A 13,438-nucleotide genomic window follows, 5' to 3' on the forward strand; every position below is an offset into this window, starting at 1 on the left:
GCAGTATATTTTATTCAGTCGCAGGTAGAGCTTGCAATACTGGGATCCCGAAAACCGGGATCAAACCGGGACAATTTTTGTCCGGTATTAAAAACCGGTATTGATGGCAAAATACCGGTATTTCGGTATTATTTTTATTTAGCGCCCTCGATGGCCGGGGGCGGCCGATGTCTTCAAAAACGGCCGTGCTAGTTTGAAGTTGTGCTGTAAAATGACGTAGAGGATTCTTGTTTGTTATCTATCTTCTGTCCGTTCTAAGTTTACATTTTCAAGTCATATTTTTTCACGTTTCATTAAAAAAATACTAGCCGGAGGCGACCGATCGAAAACAGCCGTGTTTGTTTAAAGCTGTGCTGGAAAATGATGTTGACCAAACAGAAATTTGTTATCTATCTTACGTTCGTACTAACCTCATTTTTTCAAGTGACATTTTTTGATCTGTGTGAATACCATCCACAAGAAATATCATTTTGTACTGTGACAAAATGTTGAAGATAACGAAGACTCAACCTTTGATGACGGCAACTTAATGTTCGTGTTCAATAAATTTGTCATACCTAGCCAACAATAAAATACTCTCTGCATACAACTATTTTTGCAGTTTTTACTCCATAATGGTGCTTTAGGTCAGATTGATTCGTGTAGTGTCGCACCAAGTATAACAGTACTATGATAAGTCTGACAAACTACCATTATGTTAAAGTTTCTTTCTCGAATCTGCATCTTTCCAGAAAATTTCAAAGCAGGAATTCGAAAGAATTCCACAGAGCTTCAGATGATGAAGTGTAATTTCAGTTTTTGACGCGGCAGTGAAGTTGAACCTTTGGACCAAGTGAAAGACAACAAAACAATAATGGTATCCAGACCTTGAGTTTATTGGTACTTTGTACAGATTTCTAATATCTTTCCATTTTTTGATTATCTTCTCAGATTCTGTATCTTATGCTTTGTTGCCAATCTAAAAATATAGTAGGAATTAACTTGTTGTTAGTAGAGGTGACGCCGCAGAGGGGAAAAAATCTTACAATTAGATATATCTATCTAGTGATTGTAATTTAGTGAGTAAACTTTTTTATAGAAATACCGGTATCCCGGTTTTAAAAATTTTGAATACCGAATACCGGACTTGAGATTTTTGTCCCGTATTGCAAGCCCTAATCGCAGCAGCATTCTTGAAAAATATATACTTCACAGTAATACACACTGCAGCTTCAAAGCTTGTCTATAACTTTAAACTGCTCTCTTGTAAAATTGGTAAAATTGAGATACGTCAATTTGTGATATTAACGACGAATTATGGAAACATAAATATGATGATCATGTTGATAAAATTTTACTTACTAAGCCTCGGCCGGAAGAAACCGCGGCTTAACAATTTAAAAGATCTATAACTTTACCTGATAAAGCCGATGCGTCTTATTATAATGACCAATTTCAGGTTAATAAATATAACATTACTTATTAAGCCTCGGCCACAAGTGACCGCGGCTTAATTAATTAAAGATCTACAACTTCACTTGATAAAGCCGAGGCCGTTCGCGGACGAGACGCAACAATATTATAAACAGTTTCAGCTTGTACCATTAATGACTAAGCCGAAGCCACTTGCTCGCGAATATACAGGGTACTACAGCCTAAATTTCAAGTTATATCAAAAAAAGTTTCCAATAAAAGTTACTTGACACTATTTTCCGCATATCTTGGGGTAGAAATAAAATAAAAATGATGACGGCAGTCTGAGTTACTACATGGTGGGTGTGTTTTCTAAATGGAACACCCTGTATATTTTAAGGTTTTTGTATTCCTTTTGACAAGGTGTTGCAAAATGCCATAAGGTTTTAATGCTTTAAATTGCATAGTTTTCGAGATATTGAAACTTTTATTTAAAAAGGTTTGACGTAGCGACAACCAAATTATGGCGTCATTATGGAATAGACAACCTAAGCCTTGACGTCACAGGGATGGGCGGAGCTTATACCGACTCCAAATATCTTCGTTGCTAACTGTGTTGCTAACGGTAAATCACCATATGCGATTTTTCATTAGTGTTAAAATAAAATAAACTAAGTGATGACATTTCAAATGACATTTTTTGGCGATTTATCGTTAGCAACTGTGGTTAGCAACGAAATTGTTTGGTGTCCGTATAAGCTTCGCCCATCTCTGTGACGTCAGACTTAGACAGTCTATTGAAAAATTGCATATGGGCATTTTTCGTTAGCAACACAGTTAGCAACGAAATTGTTTGGAGTCAGTATAAGCTCCGACCATCTCTGTGACGTCAGACTTAGACAGTCTATTGAAAAATTGCATATGGGGATTTTTCGTTAGCAACACAGTTAGCAACGAAATTGTTTGGAGTCAGTATAAGCTCCGACCATCTCTGTGACGTCAGACTTAGACAGTCTATTGAAAAATTGCATATGGGGATTTTTCGTTAGCAACACAGTTAGTAACGAAGATGTTTGGGGTCGGTATAAGCTCCGCCCATCCCTGCGGTCAAGATTTTTATTTTATTTTTACGCCAAGATATGCGGAAAATAGTTTCAAGTAACTTTTATTTAAAACTTTTTTTAATATAAGTTGAAGTTTAGGCTGTAAAACCATTACTTCATACTTTTTGTACATCCTGTACAATATCATCCTTAACCATTTGAGTCTCAAGCAGCACATTTCATATCGTAGCCATTTAGAAAAAGCGCGATTGCGCTGTATGAATAACTATTTGACAGTGTTTTTTTCAATACTCCTTGGGACTCAAACGGTTAAATTTACTTTTAATTAACCTTAAACTGTGGAAGAGCAATAATAAAGAGAACAATGTAATTGGTTCATATTAACAATATTAGTGTGCATTATAAGCGTGTATTATTTTATAAAAAAAGCAATTTAAAATTTGGGGTTGAAATTATATGCTTATTTAAAATTTACAATTTTTTGATTGTTATAACATTATTTAAATAGTACATAAAGTACAGGATGTGACGAAATGGTTAACCTGATTTTGAACAAATTCCAATTAAGAGTCTTTGAGACTAAGAGATTTAACTTGGTTTATTTATTTATATATTTTCCGCGAAATTGGGTCAATTGTTATGTTACATCCATTAAACTTTAACTAGTTTAATTCTTTCGCTAATTTATCTTTCTATACTAACTTTTTGACTAACCTAGTCTTGTACACTCTTTTTCCTGCTAAAGTCTACAAGGACGTTTGAATTATTCTTCTTCTTCTGGAGCCAATAGTAGTGGTAGGTCGAGTCCATCGACTTTGCCGCTTGTACGGTAAGAATTCTTGTTTTGTTTTATTATGTTGTGTCTTAATTTACCTTTAACCTAATCTAAATGTTTCTACAAAACAATTGCATCATAATCAGATTATAATCTAACAATACTTCTATTTTTTGTAGGAGGGTTAGAACATTATATGCCTGTCTCGGTGAAAACGAAGGGGAATTATCATTTGAACCAAATCAAATAATAACAAACGGTAAATTATTTATTAAAGTATCAAAAAACTATATTTATTTCTATTATTTTATTTAGTAAAACAATCCCAAGAACCAGGTTGGTTGGAAGGTACCCTAAACGGTAAGACGGGTTTGGTTCCGGAGAACTACGTCGAGATGCTACCTTGACAGAGCGGAAACGGCTGTTCTTCCTTATCTAGATTATCGACAGCACTTAGACATAACATTTCGCGAGCTCTTCATGTGAGTACGGATCTTCCTAGACTGCGTAATCGCACCGAAAGGCAAAGTCTCGGTAGTTTAGGTGGAGTTAAATTAGGCGGAAGTTTATTAGATCTAGACCTTCCACGTAAAAATTCCACTTAAAAAATTTTAATTTGTAATTGTCTACGAGAAACTACTTAAAAGTTAATATTTCGTCAATTGTGTGATGAAAATATTGTGGTAAGGTTTTCCGCAATTTTCTCGCATGGTGGAGATTCTCGTGGACGGTTATAAAATTAAAAAAAAAAAGAAAAGAACACCAATGTATAAATTAAGTGAATGTATTAAGTATTTTGATGTGTATAATGGATATAAAAACTGTACAGTATGTTTACTTTCGAAGATAGATACAAAGAGGATTTGTAAAGTTTTGTTTTCATTAAAACAAAAAAGAAAATGAAAAAATGAAAAGAAAGTACAAATTTTATTGATTTTTTTCATTGATTATTTCGATACATTTTTTGTTGTTTTTTTTTTTTTGAAAACTGGTCATTGAGTCTTTTATTTTTCGTTTTCACTTATGTGTAAATAATTATAAATAATAACATATACATATACACTTGTACTGTGATAGTCGAACAGACTGGCACCAATTTTAAATCAAATTCATTTTTACAGCCATATTTATAGAACTTAATGGAAGTATAAAAGAGGCAAATCATTTTTCCTGTTTTAAGCATTAATCATATTAGAAACAGCCGCATCAGGTATTTTTTGATAATGTTAGTTATAGAAGAAGAGGCTGGTTAAAAAATATCTATTTTTTTGTACTGTATAAGTTGTACTACATATTACGATAGCATATCAAAATGAATAAACCTCAATGGAGTTATATTAATAAATTATAATAAATGGTAATAATTACAAATATTAATACCTGGTGGGCGTAAGTAAAGTAAGTAACGTAAATTATTGTTTTTTTTTGACAATTTTAACCATTTCAATTTAATTTATTTTGGTGCTTGTGACAAGCCACTTTAAAAAATTACATATCCTCCTAAATTCTTATTGTATAAATATTATTTCGTACTATCTTATTTAATTTATTTAGAAATGTGCATATTTTATTGAATTGTTGCGTAACGATGAGTTTATGTTGTTGTAACATTTTTTTTAATAAATGTTTTTGTTTTTAAATTATTTCTAAAACAAAATTTATGGGACTTTAATTCAACCTTTTCCAAAGCTGTTTCAAAAACTATTATAGTTTTACTGTAGTATACCAAGAAATTCATATATATCGCTTCTTTATTCCTCATGACGAATAATGACTAATAATCACCCCAATGCTGGACGGACATTTTTCTTGGTTGAAACGTGTGACAAAAATTCGTATGTCGAAGCTCTGTGCCAGTTATGTCTTCCTTCAAAAACGATTATTAACCCGTAGGTACTATAATAATAATAATAATAAATAATAATAATAAACAATATTTATTGGTTCACATAATAACAGTAAATACATTGGAAATATACCAATTAATTCGAAACAATGAACGAAAGAGAATTGAGTCAGTTTGGCTAACACCAATCAATGATGTAAGCCTACTGTTTTTCATCAATCCTCAAATTAAATTACATACTACTAGTAGAAATTAAACTAAACGACACAATACGATGTACGTCGCAGAATCAAAAGAAAAAGAGAGAAAAAAGAGAACAAAACCAAAATGAAATGAGTTGAGAAAAAAATAAAATATAATATAATGTATAACTTATACAGGGTGATTCACATAAGAACCGACACAGAGCAGGAACATGTAGAGGACAATAAATTAAGATGATTTAAAGTAACTTACCTCTATACTAAGTTGTACACCTGAGGAGTTATGGGCCTTCAAAGTTGGCTCTTAAATTTTTAAAAAGTTCAATATCTTCGTAATAAATTAAGCTACAACAACCAAATTTGGTATACGTTATGAGTGTACCAAGGGTATTAATTGCTAGCAAATTGAACTCAATTAAGGCATTTCAAAGGGTTGATTAAGAGTGATGGTACCATAAATTTTGACAGATTTTTTTAACCTTTTGGCGGATTTAATAAATTACTACTTCCTTTCATGTGGAATTTAATTCTAAAACTTTTCTTACTCTTATTATTTTTTAAAAATCTTTGTCGTTTTCATAAAAAACTTAAATAACTAAAGACACTTATTTCGTAATTTTACTTAAAATAAGCGAAAATTCACTAGTCGGCTATGAAATTGTATGTCAAACTTGACAAATAGGTTATAAAGTCAGTGATGGGCGCTGGGTAAATACCTGGCGGGTAGGTATTTCTAAAATGGGTATTTAACCGGGTATTTACCCCGGCCCAGGGTAAATACCCAAACAGTGGGTATAAAAGTGATACCAGTAAAAATATATCGATTCCAATGGATTCCAATAAAAATGAAGAGGAAGACGATGAGGACGTTGAAGACGAGGAATTGTCAACAATCAAAGACGTATTATCATTAGACGAATCTGTCGTAATTTAGATTAGATCAAGTTATTATGATTATTATCACCAAGCAGCCCTCTGCGTCCATTGTTGGACATAGACCTTCCCTATTCTGTGCTGTTTGAATCCAATTGTTGGTCATCCTTTTGACGTCGACTTCGTCTGTTCGCTCGCGGTCTTCATTCAAGCAACCGTTTTGTCTTCATTCGCACGACATGACCCGTCCAGTTCCACTTAAGCTTTGCCACAATGTTGACCACATCATTTACGCCAGTTCTTCTTCATAGGTCTTCATTTCGTATGTAGTCCCTCAGAGTTAGACCCAGGATCGACCTCTCCATCTGTCTTTGCGCTACTTGGACCCTCCTGACAGTGGTTACCGTTAATGTTAAAGTTTCGGAGCCTTATGTCATAACCGGAAACACGCATTGATTGAAAGCCTTTGAAATCCTTCTGTTTAGTTCGCTTGTTTGATTATCTCTCGATACACGAACCTCATAGCCAAGATATACATAGCTGTGAACCCTCTGAATCTCATTATCCTCAATGTTGATGTTAGAGCTGGGAACAAGATTTATCATAAATTTTGATTTCTCCTTGTTGATATTTAGCACGACTCTTGCACACACCTCCTTTAAGTCAGTTGTTTAAATGCACTCTGAGGACTGTGATGAACAATTTGAGTTCAACAGTGTCCCGCCTTGTTTTACTCACAATCAGTACTTTACTACTTTTACTCTCTTCAGTACTTTTATACAATTTTACCGTCATTGTAGCATTCTTGTAGATGTTCTAAATAAGTTTGGTATGTCGATAAGCGACTCTGCATTCTTGAAGTGCTTGCAAAACTGCCATCAACTCAATTTAAATTAAATTTATAAATACCTCAAAGTACCCATCTTGGGTAAATACCCCCGGGTATATATCCAGGATATTTACCCTTGAAAATAAATACCCGGGTATTTAACAATACTGTATAAAGTTATTTGACAACAAGGTTTTATAACCTATTTGTCAAGTTTGACGTACAATTTCACAGCCGACTACTGAATTTTCGATGATTTTAAGTAGCATTAACGAAATACGTGTCTTTAGTTATTTGAGTTTTTAATGAAAACGAAAATGTTTTTTAAAAAGTAATAAGACTAAAAAAAGTTTTAGAATTAAATTCCACATGAAATGAGGTAATAATGCATTAAATCCACCAAAAGGTTAAAAAAATCTGTCAACATTTAGGGGACCATCACCCTTAATCAACCCTTTGGAATGCCTCAATTAATCTCAACTTGCTACTAATTAATACCCTCAGAACACTCATAACGTATACCAAATTTGGTTTTTCTAGCTTAATGTATTACGAAAATATTCAATGTTTTAAAAATTTAAGACCCAACTTTGAAGGCCTATAACTCCTGAGGGGTACAACTTAGTATAGAGATAAGTTGCGTTAAATCATCTTAATTTATTGTCCTCCACATGTCCCTGCTCTGTGTCGGTTCTTATGTGAATCACCCTGTATTTTAACATTTTTATAATAATAATAATAATAAACTGTTTGTTGAGTCAGAAATAATGATAACAAGAACAAGATACAAAATTATTTGAACAGAAACAAAAAAAAATATAAATATAATTAACAAGGCAACATAAAATAATACTTACAAAATCATAAAATATATACAGTGTGTCCGTAAAGTAACGGATGTAGGCTATAAAATCATAATAAACGGTTTATAGAAAAATCCCTGAAACGGGTCAAAAGATTTAAATTTTTTGCAATTTTTTGATGTAGATTTCAAATTTTTTCCGCCATTTTTAGACGAGTTATGGCGTCATCGATATTTTTTTTAAATGCCAATCCCCCATTTCTATTGCGGAATATGAAAGAGGATTTTTTTCTGAATCTAGTACAGTCAATATTAATATTGGTTACATAAGAAAATTTTGGAGAAAAATTACTTTAAAGTTTAATTACTTCAAATTTGTATAAATCATAAAAATAGCAGTAGCCATGAATAACTATGGTAACCAATTATTCTAAACAATTCCCTGAATGTCAAAAACTGATTTAGTAAAGCTTCTTGAGGTGTGCGGCGCGCCATCTTGTTGGAATAACTGCCGTTGGAATTGAGTTGTCTCAACATTATCGAGATGGAAGGAATGACATCGCTTTGAAAAAATTTAAACATCTCTTTCCACTTAAGATTTTCTCAAATCTTTGGGTGTGCGACTTTCTTGACTAATTTCGATTTTGGGTAGCGCAATACCGACAACTTTGTCTATTTACTTATCCACTCAATGTAAATGTCCCTTCGTCGAAAAAATTATGTTTTTGACAAAGTCTTCGTCATCGTTGCAAAATTGTTGTTGCAAAAACTACGATTCATTGCTCGTGAATCAGGTTTACTTTATGGGAGTGATATTTTGCCGGTTTTAAAATTTTATGAACCGTTGATTTACTAATGTCGAAATTAGACCCAATACTTCTTACAGTAACATGAGGGTTTTCTTACCCAGCCAAAACCACGATTTGTTGAACTTCCCTTGCAACATTTAGTAGGCCAGACTTCGAGAAATACTTCGAGAGATGGCCATGCTATTTAAATTTAGTCACAGCTAGGCTCAAAATTGTAAAAAATTTAAATCATTAGACCCGTTTCAGGGATTTTTCCATAAACCGTTTATTATGATTTTATCGTATATATCCGTTACTTTACGGACACACTGTATGTTTATAAATGAGCAAAGTGATGTAACCGTATTATTCCATGATATTAGTTTATTTCCATAATTTAGTTTATTTAGTTATAGTTTACCGTAGAATAAGTTATTGTACTGATATAGTAATACTGATCGAATAGTTATTGTTTTATTTGTTAGTTTAGTTTACTTATTAATTTATTACTTAGTTTATACAAAATAAAATACACTTTTTTTAGTTTTTTAAAACTATTATTATATTAAAGATTGGGTTCACTGATTCAACAAAACCTGTCCTATATCACAACAACTGAAATTTAAGGTTTTTCTAGTGAAAATAACAGCTGTTCTGAATTGTTTTAATTGTTGTAAGTACTAATTTTTAATATGAAACTTTAAAAGAACTAATGCCGCAGTGATTAAATAAACATTTTAAGTATCTAGAACAACAAGAACAATTTAGAGCAACAAAAAATATGTGATTTTGTAAAATTAATGTCCGTGTTAAACGTAAAACACATCTAGAACAATTTGAATCGGCAAAGTTTGAGTTATTTTAGATTGTTCTATGTTTTTTTAATTCTTATTGTGTAATATAAAACCGCTGACACAAGAATTACTGACTGAAACTTCCAAAAACTTTAATTTTCAAAGAGTAAAGTGCCCTTTAGAGAGTTCTTCTAGAAAAATATTAGCTGTTCCAGACTGCGTTAGCTATCATAAGTATACCGGGGTCCCTCAAAAGTGGCTCACCCCCATATTTTTCTTTATTATTGGTGATATAAGAAAACCATTTGGAATGCATAATTAGGTCGCTAAAACGGATTATTACGACATGAAATCATTCTTTTTGTACTTCCGGTTACACCGGATGTGAATACTAATTTCGCTATTTTTTTAAATCTATAATTTTTTTTTCTTCAGTTGGGTAGACAGTATAATTTCACATAACTTTTACTTGAAAAAATTTTCACGATCGCTTATAATTTAAAAAAAAAAAAATTATTTTCGTTATTTTTTAACGTTTTAGTACCTTCGGAAAATGTATTACAACTTTTGACGCATAGTAGCTAGGTTAATAGTACAAACTACGTTATGTCCCTCTTGATTTGCTATTCCTCGAGCAGTGATTACTGCTATGCTTTAGTTAGTGGTTCTTTTTTAATAATGGTGTAAATTAACAATTGTATTAAATTAGTTTTAAAAGAAAAACGTTATCCAACAATTAAATTTAATTCAATTGTAAGTAAAAAAAACTAATTTTCTAAATTTTCAAAATGCTCCCGCCTCGATTTTGACATAATTGTATCTTGCGTATTGTCGATCTAACGACTCGACGTTATTCCTGCGGAGATATTTAGGTAATACAATTTCTAACTCGATTTATTTTCTAATACCTCACGAGACCTTACTGGTGTATTATACAGCTCATTTTTGATTTTGCCCCATAAAAAGAATCTAAAGGTGTGAGGTCAGGTGATCTGAAAGGTTTTAACCAAAATAAAGTAAACAATCCAAATTATAATGTACAATGGACACTGTAAGTTAGTATCAGCTGCAGAACATTTAGTGTAAAAGACAAAAAATGAAGAAAAAAATAAAAAAACCAAAAATAATTGAATTAAACTTAATTGTTTGATCGCGTTTTTCTTTTAAAACTAATTTAATACAACTGTTAATTTACACCATTATTAAAAAAGAACCACTGACTAAAGCATAGCAGTGATCACTGCTCGAGAAATAGCAAATCAAGAGGGACATAACGTAGTTTATACTATTAACCTAGCTACTATGCGTCAAAAGTTGTAATACATTTTCCGAAGGTACTGAAACGTTATAAAATAACGAAAATAATTTTTTTTCAAAAATTATAAGCTATCGTGAAAATTTTTTCAAGTAAAAGTTATGTGAAATTATACTATAAACCCAACTGAAGAAAAAAAATTATAGATTTAAAAAAATAACAAAATTAGTACTCACATCCGGTATAACCGGAAGTACAAAAAGAATGATTTCATGTCGTAATAATCTGTTTTAGCGATCTAACTATGCATTCCACATGGTTTTCTTATTTCACCAATAATAAAGAAAAATATGGGGGTGAGCCACTTTTGAGGGACACCGGTATATTTGTAATATGTAATTTTATTGATAATAGAAAAACTATGGTCACAGCAATCAACTAGACATTTCGGCGGCCAAACCTATTTTTAGTTATAACTTCGTAATGCTGTAACCCATAATTTTGATTTTCTAGAACAATAACTAGAACAACCCAGAACAACAAAGAAAATTTGATTTTTCCAAAAATGGGGGGCTAGTCAAAAAACCTGTTTTTTCGGTTTTCTCGCGGAGTTTTTATTTTTTCGATTTGCCGCTTTGGAACAATGTAGAACAACTCTAGAACAATCTAGAACAACAATAAAAAAATTTAAAATAAAAAAAGGGGGGACTAACTTCCCGCACTCATCCGCATCTTTGCATTTTAACTCAGTTTATCAATTTAAAAAACGCATATGCAAACGCGTAAGCGAAGTGCGTCTCACGCCGTTAGAAAGAGCAGAAAAGTTCCTATAAGATGAATATAGAGTTTCTAGAGTTTTCTCCCCGTTAAAATAATAAACTTAATATGACAAGAAGTATTTGCGAGTTGCCACCTGTAGGTTTCTTCCCAGGAGCGTTTCTTTTATAGACGCCGGCAGATATTGACGGACGAAAATTCGGAATAAGATAGGCCAAGGTTAGCTCTTTTCGAATGTTTAAACCGTTTGCTTCTTTTCCGTCTGGTAACGGCTGCACAAGGCCTTAAAGTTGGGCAATTTTGAGGTGATTTAAATGCAGTATGTCGTTTCTGCTCGTATTATCAACATTTCGGCGAAAACTCGGTTTCAGATAGAGAAAAGACCAAGCTTTCCAACCGTGTGCTTAGTTTTTTGCTATCTTTGTAGATAACGAAGATATGGGCCCGAAAAATAGGTGGAAATATAAGGGGATAAGTTTGTTGCTGGGCGGTTTGTTGCTATCGAATTTTCTTATTTATCCTGTGTATTATTCGTTGTTATTATTGTATTGCTCCTTTAATTTTCCTGGGATTACAGGTCATTATTATTATTAACGAAATTCCATTAGTTTAAATATGCCTTTGCTAGATGGAAGTTCCATGACAGAAGTTTTTCGTTGAAGACGTTATTTTTTCAACTCCGGTTGTACTCTCATTAAAGATATAAATAAAATACAATAAAAATCTAAAAATTTTTGATTTTACACATTTATTTATTTATCCATTATTATTTGTTTTTGCGGTGTCATCCGTTGACTGGCTATTTTTACACATTTACACCTTAACAATTAGTGACTAGAGCTTGACTCAAACCGATCAGATTTCTTTATATCTTGATAACAAGACGAATCTAATCGGCGGAAAATGTTAAAATGAACGTTAACGTTAAATACTTGGACATAATACAGGAAATAAAAAGCTTATATTCGTCTAAAACTAGTCAACATGCTACAAATTTAAAGTAGTACATAATAATACCATTCTTTTTCTTTGTGCTCCTCCACAAACCAATTCTCCGTTATAATAACGTTTAACATATATTAATAGTAATCATTATGGATATGTCAAAGGAATATCCGTTTTACAATAATCACTATCTTACAATTACAAATATATTTTTTATTTTATCTTTATATGTGTATTATCAAAGTTAATGTATTTTTTTTATTATTACAATCAATTTATATTTAACGTTATATTTTTACGATTATTTATTACTAGAATAATTTAACTTCTTTGGTCTACTAGCCTGTATGTTATCTTTTGTTCTTTGAACATTAACGTGAAATTATAAAGGAAGTAATAGGTACAAAAGTTTAATGATATAATAATTAAATATAACAACACTTATATTTTTGATATGTGGAAATAAAACACTATTTTTTTAATTAATTCATTTAAGAATATTTTTTACAAATTCATTTTAAACTTTTATTGCATAACATTTTTTATAATATTTTTTTGTAATATTGTCCACATATTCTTGTTATTAATCTCTTTTTACAAGCGAGATAGATATTTTTTTAAGATATAGATTTATTTATATGATACATTATCCAATTATATATTACTTTTGGAGTAAGAACACGTTTTGTACCAGTTTTTAGAACTAGTTTTGCTATTCCATTTTTCTATATCCAATATTTGTTTTATATCATAAGCAAAACTCATCAGGTTTTTATTAGAAAGCTGATTTAACCAGGAAAAGAACTTTTTAGTTTTCACTAGATATATAATTAAATCGATATAATTACCTCGTTATTCACAGTTAGTTACTTATATTTTAATTATTACTTGTAAGCTTATCATTTTTTTAATTTTATTCATTCATTTAATTAGCTTAATCACTATCCGTACTACTTTCAGCCGCATTCGGTACTTGTTCTGGTATAGTTGCTGGAGTTTTCGGAGTTACTGAAGTTGCCACTTCATAAGCCGCAGGACCTTGACCTTCCGTATGTTCAATTCCAACCCTAAATTAATATTATTCAAAGTTGTTAA

At 31.6% G+C, this 13,438-nt stretch overlaps 3 protein-coding genes across 5 annotated transcripts in view; 1 reads left to right on the forward strand and 2 right to left on the reverse strand.

Annotated features, from left to right (window-relative positions):
• LOC111428108 (GTPase regulator associated with FAK) overlaps window positions 1-4,888 on the forward strand; it is an 84,473-nt gene extending 79,585 nt beyond the window's left edge. For 2 of the 3 annotated variants that reach the window (XM_071200562.1, XM_023063518.2), the window contains 3 exons: window positions 3,202-3,285; window positions 3,411-3,490; window positions 3,547-4,888. In XM_071200562.1, coding sequence (XP_071056663.1) covers window positions 3,202-3,285; window positions 3,411-3,490; window positions 3,547-3,638 — 256 coding nt within the window. In that variant the 3' untranslated portion in view covers window positions 3,639-4,888. The remainder of the gene's footprint in view (window positions 1-3,201; window positions 3,286-3,410; window positions 3,491-3,546) is intronic. The other variant, XM_071200563.1, reaches the window with a different exon arrangement.
• The window catches only part of LOC111421684 (nucleolin-like), a 376,547-nt gene that overhangs the window by 104,691 nt on the left and 258,418 nt on the right, over window positions 1-13,438 (reverse strand). The window lies entirely within an intron of this gene.
• Window positions 12,130-13,438, reverse strand: part of LOC111428096 (stoned B) — a 33,280-nt gene continuing 31,971 nt past the window's right edge. The window contains exon 6 of the mRNA XM_071199688.1: window positions 12,130-13,410. Within this exon, the coding sequence (XP_071055789.1) occupies window positions 13,278-13,410 (133 nt within the window). The 3' untranslated portion in view covers window positions 12,130-13,277. The remainder of the gene's footprint in view (window positions 13,411-13,438) is intronic.

The sequence above is a fragment of the Onthophagus taurus genome, chromosome 11, assembly GCF_036711975.1.
Source record: "Onthophagus taurus isolate NC chromosome 11, IU_Otau_3.0, whole genome shotgun sequence".
Taxonomy (NCBI): Eukaryota; Metazoa; Arthropoda; class Insecta; order Coleoptera; family Scarabaeidae; genus Onthophagus; species Onthophagus taurus.